This window comes from Apteryx rowi, unplaced genomic scaffold, assembly GCF_003343035.1.
Source record: "Apteryx rowi isolate R43461 unplaced genomic scaffold, aptRow1 scaffold_93, whole genome shotgun sequence".
In the NCBI taxonomy this organism is placed as follows: domain Eukaryota; kingdom Metazoa; phylum Chordata; class Aves; order Apterygiformes; family Apterygidae; genus Apteryx; species Apteryx rowi.
Genome location: NW_020451238.1, coordinates 2,053,089 through 2,068,726, shown reverse-complemented (window position 1 = coordinate 2,068,726; position 15,638 = coordinate 2,053,089). Strand labels below are relative to the sequence as shown.

General features: G+C 37.9%; 2 protein-coding genes across 10 annotated transcripts in view; both read left to right on the top strand.

Annotated features, from left to right (window-relative positions):
- The window catches only part of GOLGA3 (golgin A3), a 30,265-nt gene extending 15,852 nt beyond the window's left edge, over positions 1–14,413 (top strand). For 4 of the 9 annotated variants that reach the window (XM_026091902.1, XM_026091906.1, XM_026091905.1 and 1 more), the window contains 12 exons: positions 716–979; positions 1,566–1,660; positions 2,480–2,696; positions 3,295–3,438; positions 3,982–4,179; positions 4,785–4,901; positions 5,404–5,543; positions 6,465–6,597; positions 6,769–6,891; positions 7,288–7,452; positions 8,403–8,566; positions 9,510–14,413. In XM_026091902.1, the coding sequence (XP_025947687.1) occupies positions 716–979; positions 1,566–1,660; positions 2,480–2,696; positions 3,295–3,438; positions 3,982–4,179; positions 4,785–4,901; positions 5,404–5,543; positions 6,465–6,597; positions 6,769–6,891; positions 7,288–7,452; positions 8,403–8,566; positions 9,510–9,717 (1,968 nt within the window). In that variant the 3' untranslated portion in view covers positions 9,718–14,413. Of the gene's footprint in view, positions 1–715; positions 980–1,565; positions 1,661–2,479; positions 2,697–3,294; positions 3,439–3,981; positions 4,180–4,784; positions 4,902–5,334; positions 5,544–6,464; positions 6,598–6,768; positions 6,892–7,287; positions 7,453–8,402; positions 8,567–9,509 lie in introns of those variants that run through there. The other 5 variants (XR_003257885.1, XR_003257883.1, XR_003257884.1 and 2 more) reach the window with 5 other exon arrangements.
- A 993-nt stretch (positions 14,414–15,406) lies between these two features.
- The window catches only part of ANKLE2 (ankyrin repeat and LEM domain containing 2), a 21,503-nt gene continuing 21,271 nt past the window's right edge, over positions 15,407–15,638 (top strand). The window contains exon 1 of the mRNA XM_026091910.1: positions 15,407–15,454. The gene's annotated coding sequence lies outside the window, so the exon portion shown is untranslated. The remainder of the gene's footprint in view (positions 15,455–15,638) is intronic.

Below are 15,638 nucleotides of genomic sequence, written 5' to 3'. Positions count from 1 at the left end.
CTTTCTTTGGAGTTTAGAAAGTTTGCCAAATGATCCTCCATTATAAAATATCTCCTTTGTCGATATTAGGTAAGAGCTTTTGCAAAAATACTCGTGAGAATCTTGAAATGTTGTTGTTTTCCTACAGGCTTGTAAATCGGTACTCACTTGAGAAATTAAATTGAAAATAAATACTTTATTGCAAATTTTATTCTGAATTTACATAGTTAGATTTAAATGATAATTTGAAACTGTCATTGGTGTTGCACATACAAACGTATACAGTGACAACATTAATTTACTATTTGGTTGCATATCAGCCTAACACCAAAGGTTTTTTTGGCGTGTTTGGTTTAATTTTGAGAAGACTATTTAAACTGTCAGTCACACTTAATCCCTCTTTTTATGGCAAAAAGTATTAATTGCGTGCCTGGGATAGTTACGTTTTTATTAGATTAGTTTAAAAATTGCATATAATTAGTATGGTCCCATAAAGAAGGTGAAGAAGTTATAAACACTCTCTTACTCAGTTTTTTTTATGAACACTGATATTTATTATTTGATCTGAGTTTGCAAAAAAATTCTTTGAACCAGAGTGAAAATGTTGATGATGATGCTGTTTCTGTATTCTTTGACCCCCAAAATAATATCAATAAAAGCTTTACAATAAATTATTCTTAAATTTGTAAAGCTTTAACAGAGATGACATAGTTTTCTTGAAACTCTTGTGTCCTAGGTAATGGTGGAAGCTTATCGAAGAGATGCAAGTTCTAAGGACCAGCTGATTAGCGAACTGAAAGCTACAAAGAAGCGGCTGGACTCAGAAATAAAAGAGTTGAAACGAGAACTACTAAAACTTCAAGTTGAAAAACAATCGCTGGAATCTGAACATTCAAAACTACAGAAGGAAGTATTTCAGGTTCACCAGCAGATGGTAGAAATTGAGAATCATCTTCAGTCAGTGCAGAAAGAACGAGACGATATGGAGAAACACCTACAGGTCTGGAAGGTGTTAAGCTTTGGACTTTTAGAGAGTACTATGTGCAGGATATGTTGCTACTTGTATTAATTTTGGAAATAAACTGCATGATTGCCTGCAAGTTAAGGTTCTTGTTTATGTATTTAATATTGTGTATATATTTGAGCATGTACCTACTGACATTTTATAATTACTTGACTGCTTATTAACATCTCATGTTAGGCATCAGGGGAGGTATGTTACAGGAGCAGCAGATGTGTGATGTGGAAGCAGCTTCCTTAGTCCCAAAGTGAGCAGTCAGTATCTATTAGCAGGGACCAAAATAAAGCTCTGTGCGTACATGTCATGATTATGACAACAGAGGAAAGAATTAAAGAATAAATAAAAGGGGATGAGAGAGGATATGGAGAACCCTGAAATAGGTGTTTTCTTCCCACAGTTTTTATGCAGAGATAGAAGTCATTTTGACAATTCTTGCTGAAGTTGAACTAGAATTTGCCATGAATCAGTAGCTAAATATAGTAATTATTATTTTAGAATCTAACATATAGCAAACATAAAAAGATTTTTGTTCTTACTCTCATCTTTTTTCTTCCTCCCCATTAAGTCCTTGCAGTTTGATAAGGAACAAATGACATCTCTTGCTGAGGCAAATCAAGCATTAAAACTACAAGTAGAACAAATGCAAGAAGAAGCCAAGAAGTAAGTCTGTTCTTTCAGCATAGACAAAAGAACTATAGCATTTATTTTTCATATTCACTTTTTCAGCAATCAGTCTTTGCCTATCCCCTAGTCATTCATTTGGAAAATTTAAATAACATCCTGAAGACCATGACACTGCTACTCAGGATTTCCAGCCTATCTTTTGATACACTCATGCTCTTAACCAACTGCATAAGCCATTCAACATATATATTAACTTCTTATTAACATATTTACTGGAGCTAATCCTGGTTTCCATTCTCTGAATTTTAGCCATGACTGGCTAGAATGTTGGCATTAATAAGAACAATTTTTTAATGTTGTAATCATAATGAAGCTTTTGATGATACACATCTACCAAGGATCTTAGATTAAATTCTGACTCTAAATTCCATATTATTTTTAGAGTAGTAGTGTATATATTCCTCAATATCAGAGTTTTAATAATTCTGACAAAGACCTCTTAATTACTGTAAACATTTTCTTAGAATGTAATCAAGAGTCTTAAAGCCATTGCCTTGCAAAGGGCAAGTCATACCATATCAACCTGATGGCATCCTCTGAGCTAAGTGGCTCTGGGACAAGGGGAGAGAAGTTGATGGTTTTTTACCCTGACTTCAGCAAGGCCCTTGACACAGTCTCCTGTGGTATCCTTACAGCTCCGTAGATGAAATATGGAGTAGATAAATGGACTGTGAGGTAGATTGATTTTTTTTTTTTTTCCCTCCCTCAATCAAGCTATGTTAAAAATCAATCCTTCAATATTACTTTTAAGCAATTTTTGTTTTATCTGATGTTTTGTTTTTCCTCTCACTCCAGGGCCATTACTGAGCAGAAACAGAAAATGAAGCGTCTGGGGTCAGATCTGACAAGTGCTCAGAAAGAGATGAAGGCAAAACATAAAGCTTATGAGAATGCAGTTGGCATTCTTAGTCGTCGGCTACAAGAATCCCTCACTGCCAAGGAATCTGCTGAAGCAGAGCTGAGCAAACTAAAAGCACAAATCACTGATGGTGGAAACAACCAGATTGCACAAGTACGCAATTCTTGAAATATTATGTTGCACTGAAGTAATGAAAGTACCTGGAATGTAGAGCTAGATAAGAACATGGAGTCGGTGTGCTGGACACTGAGAATTTCCTTAATTACATTTGATAGGGGTGATTTGGCAGGCTTTATTTATTTTACTTGTACATTCAGGTTACCAGTCGTAAACCAAGTTCACAAGGAGCATCAGCCTTGGTGCTAAATTTCCTGATTTAGTATTAATGTTTTTTATAAAAGTTCTGTACCTGGAGCTTTGCCAGAATTCTCTCTCTTACTGTTTTTGCTCATTGACAGTTCTTCAGAGTAGCCATAACTTACTAATATATGTTATGTCTGTGATATAGTTTAATAAGAGAATTAATTAGGAGGGAGGGGGGGAAGGAGCAGAAATAATTCCGTGGAGCCAAATATGAAACACGCCAAAAGCAATATTTGGATGTGGGCAGATAGCTCTGAGCAAGCCCTGTGCATTGAGCACTAGCAGATAATTTAATATTTGCTTTAGAAACAAACGTTTTTTGACAAAACAAAGTTGCCTCTGAATATGGGTGTTGTGTTAATCAGGCTTGTGATCCCTTTGTCTTTAGGAAAAGATTCAAGCTCTGGAGACAGAACTACAAGCTGTTAGCAGCAGTAAGTTGATGCTGGAAAAAGAGCTGCAAGAAGTGATTTCACTTACCAGCCAGGAGCTGGAGGAGTACAGAGAGAAAGTGCTGGAACTTGAGGATGAGGTGATTGCTTGAATTTACATTGTGCCTGGGGAGATGATCATAAAAGGCACCTGAGAGGCGAGGAGAAATTTTAGTACCATAATTTTATTCTAACAATTCAGGCAGTTAGAACTTTACATAGGAAACGTGTCAGTGACACTTGCTAGTTTTGCTGCAGAGGCTTAGCCTTCATGTTTTCATGAACAGTTGTAGTACAGGGTGAAAGAAAAGATGAGAACAGTAGTTCCTGTGTTAGATACTAACTGTATCTGGTCACGAGATGGCGGGTATGCATGAACCACTATCTTCTGAAACCAAGGGGAGTCAGGGTTGCCCAATGATTTTGCAGAGGGCATTGGTTGTAAGGTCATGGAAAAAAAAATTTAGACTAGTCCCTCACATCTTTTCTGCACCTGAAACAGTATTCATGGATTCTGCTTTCTAGCAAGCCTTTTAGTCAAAAAAAAAAAAAAAAAAAAAAAGGCAATAAAGTTTAATTAGTTTAGCTCACAACTTCTTTGCAGTAGTAATCTTTTTTTTTTTTTCCTTCCTTTTTTGGTATAGCTTCAGGAATCTAGAGGTTTTAGGAGGAAGATAAAGCGTTTAGAAGAAATTAATAAGAAGTTGGCCCTTGAACTGGAACATGAACGAGGAAAACTTACAGGTCTTAGTCAGTCCAACACCGCTTTGCGGGAGCACAACAATATCCTTGAAACAGCATTGGCAAAGAGAGAGGCAGATTTGGTACAACTGAACTTACAGGTATTCAACTTTTGGGTGTAATATATTAAGAGAGAAATTTAGCTAATGTTTCTGATAACCAGATGTAGAGGTCTTCAGTTGTACAAGTAGATGCAAATTATTGTTAAAGAAAATGTTGGTGTATTTTCTGCAGATCTGAGTCTCATGTATGTTGTGCAACAGAAGTAATATAGGTGATTAAACCCCAGAAATGATCAGAAGCAAGATTTTGCACTAGAGAGTTGTTTTTCTTGGAGGAAAAAAATCACAATAAGAGTATACTTGCAATAGTGAAAGTATTGTGCATTTAAGATAGTTGGAACCTAGAAATGGTGTCACTTAACGATTCACTGAGATTAATGTTAATTTTTATGCCGATAGTAACATACTCTTGGGGTAAAGAAGAGAATACAGGCTATGAATAGCCTATAACACGCTACCATTTAACCATAGTTACTTTTAAGGTTGAATGGTAGAGTTATCAATGAACAGGGGAGGGAAGTTTTGCCATGCCTGCATTGGCTAGTATTTATATATTTCCCATATTGGCATTTATGGTCTTCCAGCGAGTCTACACAAAAAATGTATTTGTGCTACTAAATCTCTGGTTTTGTAAAATGATGCAGGTTCAGGCAGTTCTAAAGCGGAAAGAGGAAGAAGATCAGCAAATGAAACAGCTTATTCAAACTTTACAGGCTTCCTTAGAGAAAGAAAAGTCAAAAGTTAAAGACCTTAAGGAACAGGTAATGGGTCATCTTTTGTTTTATTTATTTAATAGATGAGTTAAATGTAAAGTATTTGAAAAGTAGCTTTAAACAAAATCCATAATACAGTGCTTCCTGCAGGGTTTCTGTCACAACGGTCAGCGTATGAAAAAGCTGTTGATGTTTCCTCTGTTATGCCCTACGTTAAGCATATTCATAGACCATCAAGAAGGTTCCATTTTAACTTGTAGTGCATGGAACATATCCTGAAGTGATGATACCTTATCAAAAAGTTCACAATGAGAAAACAGTCTATCAATGTGGTCCTTCCATTATATGATTATTAACTACCATTAGCATTAATAAGGATAACAACACTAATAATCAGTGTTTTAGACAAAAACAGTAAACAGTAACAGCAAGTTAACACTGCTGAACAACTTCTTTCTTGTTTTGTTTTCTATCCCTCTAGTCTAGCTCCCCTTATGAGTCTACTACATTAACAAAACAAGGAGAAAATGCTTCTTTTGTTTCCGTGTAGGTAGCAGCAGCCAAAGCAGATGCAGCACATAACCGTCGTCATTACAGAGCTGCTGTTCTTGAGCTCAACGAAATCAAGAAAGAGCTACATGCCAAAGAACTGCTTGTCCAAGCCCTTCAGGCTGAAGTGGACAAACTKCAGTAAGTATGCTGTAATAAATGTCTAAGTTCTTAGAGCATAGTAAATGAAATAAATCCTCTGAAAAACACACACATAAATGAATTTTTGTTTCTTTCATTCTGGACTGGATTATGCGAAAATGTACCCCAGTTGAGCCTGATCATAAAATGTGCGCTTGGACTCTTGGCAAATAATTGCATTTTCTGTCTTCTCGTAATACAATTAGAGTTGAAGTGGATTGTCTTTAGGCTTCATTGTCTGTTATTTTACAGTTTTGACATGAATTAAATCATTTCATGGGTTAGATAGTGTTAATGCTTCACATATATCTTATTATTCTTTCCTCTTTAACATCCCTGAGGAACTACATAGAGGATGAACTTGATTGTTGAATATATTCCACAATATATTAAATTAATTGATTTGTTTTGTTGTGTATAATATAATTTCTTATACTTTAATAAACTATCAGACCTACAAGAGAATATGGAAACAAAAAACCCAATTTTTCCTAAAATAAAAGCAAAAGTGCTGACAGTTTGCTTTTTTTTCTTTTGCTTTGTCTTCTCACTGGAGAATCCGTGTGTTTGAGACAGGAATATTACCAGTGCTCAAGAATTTATTTTTTATTTATTTATTTTTTAGAAGTACTTAATGATGCATCTGAAGTACTTAATGATGCATGATGAAGTACTTATTGATGCATCTGTCTAGTTTAAAATCTTTTTGTGATTTAACTCCTGCTGTGAACATGTTGCCAAAGCTGCCAGTCAAAGCTATAACTAATCAGGTTGCATGCACTGTCATGTAACACAGATAATTTTGTGCCACAAAAGGATAATTTGTATCATTTATGGTTACATAGCTACAATGAAGTACTCCTTGTAAAGGGCAGATTGAAATAACTGCTATGTTTTTTTTCTGTTAATTCTGCTGTGTAGGGTAGAGGATGAGAAACATTCCCAGGAAGTATCACAGTTTCAGCAAGAGTTGGCAGAAGCCAGGTCTCAGCTCCAACTTCTGCAGAAAAAGCTGGATGAGAAGCTTGGTGAACAGCCAGGAGTAAATCAAGAGGTAAAATTAAACACGGTGTTTCTCCTTATTTAGGTGCCTGAGGTGTATGATTTCATTTCTCCTTCATTCAGCAGAAATGGGAAAGGTTCATAAGACATAGATGATAAAATATTTTACATTTTGTGAATAATTGCTCTTACAGAGAATTCTAAAAAAAATTTTTTTCGGTAGGTGGAAGACCTCAAGTGGGAAGTAGAGCAAAAAGAAAGAGAAATTGAAACGCTTAAGCAGCAGTTGGATATGAGTGAACAGCGCAGCCATAAGGAGTTGGAAGGGATACAAGTTGTCCTACAGGTATTTGATCTAGCTGGTAAAGATTCTGATGGGCCATACCAGGATAACTAAAGCAATATTTTATAGTTCAAAAGCAGAATACTTCTACTGGTTTTATGAATATAACAGGTATTTTGGCAGGGTCTTTAGTTTTCTCAATTTCACTTTCACTATGCTGTTAGCTTCTTGTATTTCATTGACTTCAGGCCATTAGAATAGGCTACTGACTTTTTATCCTTTTTTCTTTTTTCTTTTTTTATTGTGCCAGGGCAAATTGTTTTCAAATAGCAGTGTGCTAGGTGTTGTTTTGTTTTCTAGATTCTCTTGGAAACTGCAGAAAATGGTGGGAATATTCCATGTCTGGAATTTATACACTGTTTCCTTGTACCACATTAATTCTCTTCTTTTGCCCTTTAGAATATCAAGACTGAGCTGGAAATGGTGAGAGAAGACCTGTCAGTGACTCAGAAGGACAAGTTTATGCTCCAGGCTAAAGTGAGTGAACTGAAGAATAGTATGAAGTCCCTACTGCAGCAAAACCAGCAACTGAAGTTGGACCTGAAGCATGGCAAGATGAAGAAGGTATTTAAGTAGGAAGAATATATATTATAGTGTAAGTGGCTTACAGTGCTGGAAAATACTCTGCTGCAGGAAACCTGGTGAAAACTCTGAAATGCCTACCTGGATACTGACTTACTGATTTCCTGACATTWAAATAATAAATCCAGGAAGATTTGCTGGCAAAAGTAACTTTACTGATCTTGACTTCACGCCTTTTTCTTCAGAGACCTTTGTGTTTAGCACATATCTTGCATTTACATTTTGATTTATTGTGATAAAGCAAAAAAGGGAGTGCTTAAATAATGGATCATGGGCAAATACTTAGTTAATACCTTTCTAAAGTTCATGTGGTTATCCTTTCTGTACTTTTCCTTTTTATTTTTTCATCCTTTCATGTTTTCCAAAGGTAACTATTAATGGTTTCTTTGAGTTTTCTCATTTGCTRCTTTTTCACAGAAAATGCTGTAATAGTAGATCTCTTGCTCTTTCTTTCTCTAAATTCTCTGGCTCAGTAAGAGAGAATCTATGAAACTCCATTTAATTCTCTCAGATGTTGGTCTGAGATATTTCATCCTGCAGGTCCCAGAAAGTCCAAAAGGACGACTTTGATCACACTTAACTGAATTTTTATGAATTGCTCTCTTAACTATATTGAAAGAACATTATTAAAATTTGTTGTGGAGATCCAAGTCAGTTGTTTTAAATCCTTACTGTTTCATTTCTTTAGTTGGGCGAGTTCTTGACTAAGTCCTTCTAGATGGTATTTGTTTACTTATGAGCAAGGCTAGCAGATGACACTAGATTAGGAACTTTTGCTTGTGACACATGAGACTTATTAATGTGCTTCTGGATTTTGCTCTGCAATACAGGTACATACCAGCAGAGTGATGTGAGACACTTTGTGTGGTAAAAGTGAAATTCTTGAAAATAGCTTAATTCTATTTCTGGCTCTTCTCTTTTTCTTTAAACAGAGGAAGGAACTGAAGGGAGAGAATAACTCTTCAAATCCTGTGACTCCAGTCAAGATTCCTGATTGTCCAGTCCCTGCTGCCTTGTTGGAGGAACTGCTGAAACCATCAACAGCTATGAGCAAGGAGCCTTTAAAAAATCTGAACAGCTGTCTCCAGCAATTAAAGTATGACCTGTTATTTTAAAACACATTAAATAATCTTAAAAATGTTTCTAAAAAAACAGTTGCTGGTCTAAGGCGAAGCAATAGACTTGTGAAATGAATTATTTTTCTCTTACTAGGGCTGTCTATAAGGCAGTAGGATGTTCTCGCATTTGCAAATATTTGCTTATATGGAAATGACATAGGGAAAGAGGCCTTGGCAATATACTAGACAAAATATCCATCCTAAAGAGTTTAGTGTTTGTGCACAAATAAATACACTGCAAAACAAAACAGAAGCAGCTATTTTTTAGTTTTTCTTGCTGGTAGAGAAGCTGATATTTATCTTTCTTTTCAGCATCAGCAAGGCTGCTTGTGAAAGGATCCCAGGCAGTGTATTAATTAGAAATGTCTGAAGAGGCATTTCTTTATACCAGAATTATTTTTTCATATCTTTCCATGCAAGATTGCACATGAGATTCTTGAGGAGGAAAGCTACAGCTGCAGGAAGATGGGGATTTCAGGTTAATGGCAGAACAGGGCTGGATATATCAGCTCTGTTGATGGAGAATATTTATGGGGAGCGAGAGGTAGCCTGTGACAATGSTACACAATCCTGTATTGCCAAACTAGTCTCTCTACTAAATTGGTATCCAACTGCAAGTAGTAATGTGTTTATTTGTTTTTCTCTGCTGCTTTCCTCACCTCTACCTTCCATGTTGTCTTTTATATCTGCGAGAATACCATGTTCATCAAGTTGTAGTCACTAAGTGCCTTTGCTGAGGAAACGGTGCTACATCATGCCTGGCAATGAGCACATGCAGCAAAGGAGATGCTGCATTGTTGGTCCTTAAGTACATTCTATTTGTTTTATTCTTAAATGGCTGAAGTAATTTAGTGAGCTTCTATTTAACAGTTAGTCTTCTGTTTGATAATCTTTTCTTCTTGTCCCCAATACTTTCAAAAGGCAAGAAATGGACAGCCTTCAGCGTCAGATGGAGGAACACACGATTACAGTACATGAATCAATGTCTTCATGGACTCAGATTGAGGGGCAGCTAATGGACCTTACCTCTACCAGTCCTGCAACTGCATCACACCAGCGGGAGATTCCTACTGTAGATGAAAAGAAGCAGAATTGTGACGCTAGTGACAAGGACACTTTGAAACAATAACCTCCTCAGCAGTTGTCTGTCTTCATATTGCTTTAAGTGTGTAAACAAATCTTTATCAAAATTATTTATTTATTCCATTTTTAAAACGTTGTTCAGAGTTCTGCTTTTGCCTTTAGAAGCAAAGGGCGTGGTTTCGAGAAGCTGGCAAAACGTTAATTGCAGAACATGCTATTCCAAGGGTTTGTTTGAAACCTTTTGATATTTTGAAATAATTTTGCCATGTTGAAGACACTTGGTAAATCTGACTCATTTTGCGATATAGTAAGAGATTCAGATGAGGGTTTAAAATGAGGCCAAGAAAAGCATCTGGTTCCAAGTCTGCATTTGTTCAATCTCTGTGAGGAAGCACTATTAATTATGTAATATCTGGGGAGGTTTTTTGTTTTTGCTTTTTTGTCCCCACAGTTTTTCACTATCTTGGGCTGTATCCACATCGCATAAAAAATAAGTCCTGTTTATGTTCAGCCATTAGCAGTGGTTGAGAACTGGATATTCTTATTCAAGCACCCCCCTCCCCCCCCCATGCTTTTTCACTCTTGAAATTCAAATCACAGATGTTTGTCCTTTAAAAAAAAAAAAGGAAGAAAAAGTTTGATTTGAAGCCATCTCTAGTTATGAAGATGACCTTTGACCATATAGTAAAAGAAACAGATTGCAAAGATGAGCAATGCAGACCAGTAACTACCTTTGGCGGACTTGCCCAGGATGTTTTCTGAAGTGTCACAGTTTTTCTCTTGCAGTTGCAGGCCAGTAGGGAGCTTTGCTTCACTGCACATACAAACACTTTTTGCACCTTTTTATTTCAACTTTTGAAGTAGACATCCTTGATAAAGGTATGTGTGTAATATATATATAAGAAAAAAACAATTTTCTGACTTTGAATACCTGTTTTAATATGCTTATGTACTGTAAGTTAAGGCTGACATGAGTTTATTTTGTTACTGTCATTGTTTTAATGTTACATTTAAGTTTGTGCTTTGKTTTTTTTTGACAATACTGTACATACGGCTTAGGGAAATTAGCCCCCAAGAGCCAGAGCTTTTAGAAATGTAATTACTTTACTTTCAAAGACAAAATTATAATGCCTATAAAATTATTATTTTTATTAGCTTTATCCTCCCCACCCCCCTTAAGTCCCCCACTTTTGGCATCCTCTGTTACCACAAGGTGTCCACTGTGGATGGAAATGTTGGCACTATGGCAGCCCTTCCGCAGAGACACCTTGACTAGATTATTATTGAAGCAACCCACCTTACGTTTTCTCCTTTGGTTCCATTGTTTCATACGGCTCGTGGTGCAGTGATAAGCCCTTCCTCTCCTTCGCATTCTAAAATCTGTACAGCAGTACTGCTTTATCTACTGGGCTTGAGCATGAATCAAAATACACGTGACACTATTTGAAAGATTCATTGGCAACTCATGTAGCRTCATGTTTTTGTCTTTAAAACATACAGAAAGAAGGTCAATTATATCCACTGTAGATTGACTTAAAAATTCTAGTTAGTACAAGCAGATTAAATATCGGTTTAAAAAAAAAAAAAAAAGGCATCTCTTCCAGTAATTTTTGTCATAATTAGCTGTAACACAACATTCAGACAATTTATCTTGTCTCTGCTTTTCAGATGCCTAGTTTATGTGTTTTTCTAAAGAGGCAGTTACTTCTTTGAGGAGGCTGATTTTTGGATGAGTTTGGATATTGGGGTGTAGGGGGGAATTATTTCAATTTGCTTAGCAATAAGGCCAAAAAAAAAAAACTCACCAAAAAACCCCCCACCCGTCCTTAACTTTTATCCAGAGTTTGTTCTCACAATTACCCATTTGAGCTCTTGTCTAGTTGAACACTTTGCACTTAAAGTGACTATATGGACTGACTTCATGCCTCTCAGCTACTAGATTTTAATTTATTTATGGGATCAGAGTCAAGTGATGCCAAAAGTTAAGATTTTGGAGTTGGTGAAGGAAGAAATATGTTACTGTGGCTTTAGCTGCCCAACATATGGATTTACTGAACAGTTTATTTTAAAAAAATAAAATAAAATAAAAAAATTAAAAGCTTTTACTGACTAGCCCAGACATGTTAACATCTGCACACTACTGCAGTCTACTTTACAGAGTAAATGGTACTGATTATCTTGCTGCTGTCATGTTCTTGAAGTTGCCTGTATATTAAGCTCTAAGAAGAGAAAAAACCATGCAGTGTTGTTAAAGGACAAAGTTAAAACTACGTAATTAATAATATATTCAGTGCAAAAAAGTTATCAAATGTTCAGGTTTTTAAATAAAATAACACTTGTGCAGGGTTAATGTTACTGTTCATTTTGGTAAATGCTTTGCCTACAGTTAAGAATCCATTATATTTTTCTCTTAAGTTTGGCAACGGTTGTACAGATAAAGCTTTTATCTGGGATCAAAGATGCCAGAACTGTAAGAAACATTCATAGTTCTTCAGAAAGTCTGCCTCTTCTTCTGTTTGTATCAATAATACATTCTGTTTTCAGTGCAATGCTGTGGGTTTTTTTCTGTTTTTCCACTAGCTCTTTATATGGACATTTGAGCTTATACAGCCAAGTAGCCTTAGCTGCATATTTATCTTTTAAAGATGAGGGATTTATTGTGAAATTCTCAGATTGGATTGCTATGTTGTCCCACCTGTGTCTCTCTGAAAGTACTTGGACACCAGGTATTTTCATTTTATATTTATCATGTGTTTTTTTTTTTATAGACACAAACACCATACCATTTACTTAGTGGAAGAACAGAGGATAAGACTTGAGGGTCTAAATCAGGTGAGGTACTAAGCCAATTAAGTTACTGAAGTTACTGGAAAGCCTTCTAGGAAACACTYGGCATGTGGCAAAAAGCAAGGCCTTTTCTTTGAAATACATCAACTATGTTCCTTAACTATCAAGAGAAATAGTTGCTGTTTTATTGAAAGGTTCTGTATTTCACCCTGAGGCTGAGCATGCTTTCTCTACAAAGTTTCAGGCCTCTTGCTGTCTAGGCAGTAAAACTACTTGCAAGAATAAAAACTGTGTCCCTTCTGCATGTCACAGCACTGCCAAATATATCAGAGGAAAATCAGGGCCTCATTAACATTGGTGTGCTTTTAGAAATTAGAGGAATAATCTTTAAGAGATTTTATTTTTCCTTCTTCAAGCACTGCAATGGAATGTACTTTCAGTGTTTCTTCAGTAGTTGCTACCTACTTAACCAAGTCTTGTTGATGAAGGAGAAATGTTGCCGTAATGTGAGAATGTTTCCTTAAGTGATGAAAGTTGGTAAGGGCTGTGGCATTATTTTTTCAAATACTCTTGCTTTTTTGAGGACACGTGAACATCTGCATTTTTCTAAAAAACAAAAAAAACTACAATGGAAAAAATGCTAGTTACAGAGCCTCTGGTACTGCTGAATATTGCATTGTTTCATTCTATTGTCTTCCAGATTTCTTGGAAACAGTTGTGCACTGTATCAGGGGATCAGCTGAGCCCCTTTATCTGCTCATGCAATGGGAGGTCTGATTCCATACTGTTTGTTCAGGCAATATTCCAGCTGAAATCTATGAGAATTTTGCACATGTAAGCAGTAGAGTAATATTCAGAAAGAAAGGTCTAGTGCTTATATTTTAATGGATTATTATTCCTCCATATGTGAGTGAAATGCAATGGCATGGGTGCTTTAGTTATGACAACATTCAAGGTGCACAAGGGACAGATAGTATGATTAATATAAATTTAACTCAAAGATGACAAATTCACTACTGGTGATGCACAAGCCTGTGATGTATGTTTTATTAACTTTGCCAGGGAAATGTGAATAGTTGCATGTGACTTGCTGTGACCAGAAGCCTTTAAATATTTTCATGGGAAGGCAATCACAGTCCAAAGTAATTACTAATGCCCGCTAGCTGTCATCTGAGCACACTAGTCTCCCACTAATGCGCATCGCTTCAGTCTCGGGGAGCAGAGCAGCCTAATTTCCAATACAGATGCATGGATTTCTAGAGGAGGGAAGGATGTACTGAATATTGTACAAGAAATATTGTTATGTTTTATACATGACATTCAGTAATTTAATGTCTGCTTAGGCTGTATTTGTAAAGATGAAAGTTAATTATTTCATGTTCTTGAGTGGATAATCCAGGGGATGGAGGAGTTATACTATGTACAATTAATGATTATGATCATACAAAGCATGTTGATTATAAAAAATAATGTGCATAGGAATTCCTTTGAAAGTTTTGTGCAATAAACTATTTTTGTTAAAGGGCTCCATGTTGTTTTTTTACTTTGAAAGAGGAATTGGTACAACCTTAGGTTTGTTTTTCCAGAGTAACTTTTTTATATTTAGGATTATAAACATGCTGTATAGCCACTTTAAAAATATATCTGTTATTTTGAATGAATACTTTATTATGTATTGCTTTACACTTTTTTAGAGCATTTAAGATACTGATTGTACTTGTATTTCCCTTATAAATACTTTTTTTCCTGAGTTTAGATGAACGTGTCAGGAAACAACAGTAATGAGTATATTTATCTTGGCCTAAATTTGCCACTATCTGAGGTTCAAGTGTACAAAACTGAACAGTGGAAGAATGTCATCTTGATTCTAGTTTAGCCAGTTGCAATGATGAGGAAGAAAATGACTGTACCTTGTTTGTAGTATTAAACAGTAAGTTAAAGAGATGTCAACTTCATGAAGGCCTGTCATTTTGTCTTGGTTTAAATTACAACGGGCTCGTTTGCTCATACTACAGTACCTGTACAGTCTTACTACACTATAACATAGATACGTTGTACATAATGGGATGACTGTTTTAAATCCGTTAACTAATTTATCATCTTACATCGAACTCGCTGGTGCCTTCCTTTTTTGATTTGCATTTATGCTGGCTTCACAGACCAAAACTACTGCAGCAATTTTTGAGCTGGAGCTTTTTAAAATATCTCATTTGCAGTGGCCAGGTGGAAATTTTAAATCTTGATTAAACACTTATGTTGTAAATATTCAAATAAAAACCACTACAGTGTATGTGGGGGGAGACGTAGGGAGTACTGTGAAGCACTGCTAATTTTAAACTCTCTGTACGGTAAGAGACAACAACTAGACTGCTAACCTACACTCAGTGAAGGCCTTTCTCAGCAAAAAGCGTTTCAGCCAGGTCTTACTGCTGGCAGGTGTACTGAAATCCACACTCCTGCGCTGCAACTTGTTCTGTTCCTCCAACAGCCTTTGCCCTTCTTTCAAAGGGGCACGAGATAATGCCCGGACGGAGCCGCCTTTATCTTTAACAGGACTTTCGTGCGGCAGCGCTCGCACCAGGGCCGCGGTTAGTGCCGAGGCAGCCGCCCCGGCCCCAACAAGCAAGATGTCTGCCTTCCCGTCAGGCACCGCGCAGCGACCGTTGGAGCCGGGAGCGGGCGGGGGGACGGTTTCTTCGTGCGGCAGCTGCAGGCGGGGGGCGGGGCCCCGGTGGGGGGGGCGGTTCCCCCCCCCGGGGGGGGGGCCCCCCCGGGGTCCCCCGCGCCCCCGGGCCAGGGGGGGGGCCGCCCCGGCGGCCCCCTCGCCATTGCCCCCGGCAAAGGGGGGGGGGGGGGGGCGCTGGTTGCCGGGCAACCGGGGGTGCAATTTCTGTCAGGCAGCGGGGCGGGCAGGCCCGGCGCCTGGCGGGGCGGGGGCCTGGCGGGGCGGGGCGCGGGGAGCGGAGGAGGAGACGGAAGCCGGGAGGCCGCTGGAGGTACCGTCCCCGCAGGGCGGGCGGGGAGTGTCCGCGCGGGGCGGGCGGGCGCCGGGCCGGGCATGGAGCGGTGGGCCGCGGCCGTCGGGGGCTGGGGCTCCCTGTGGGGAGCCGACGGCGGCCGCTGGCCGGCCTGGGAGCTCCTGGCTGCCTGCGCGGTCATCGGCGCCGTGGGCTGGCTGCT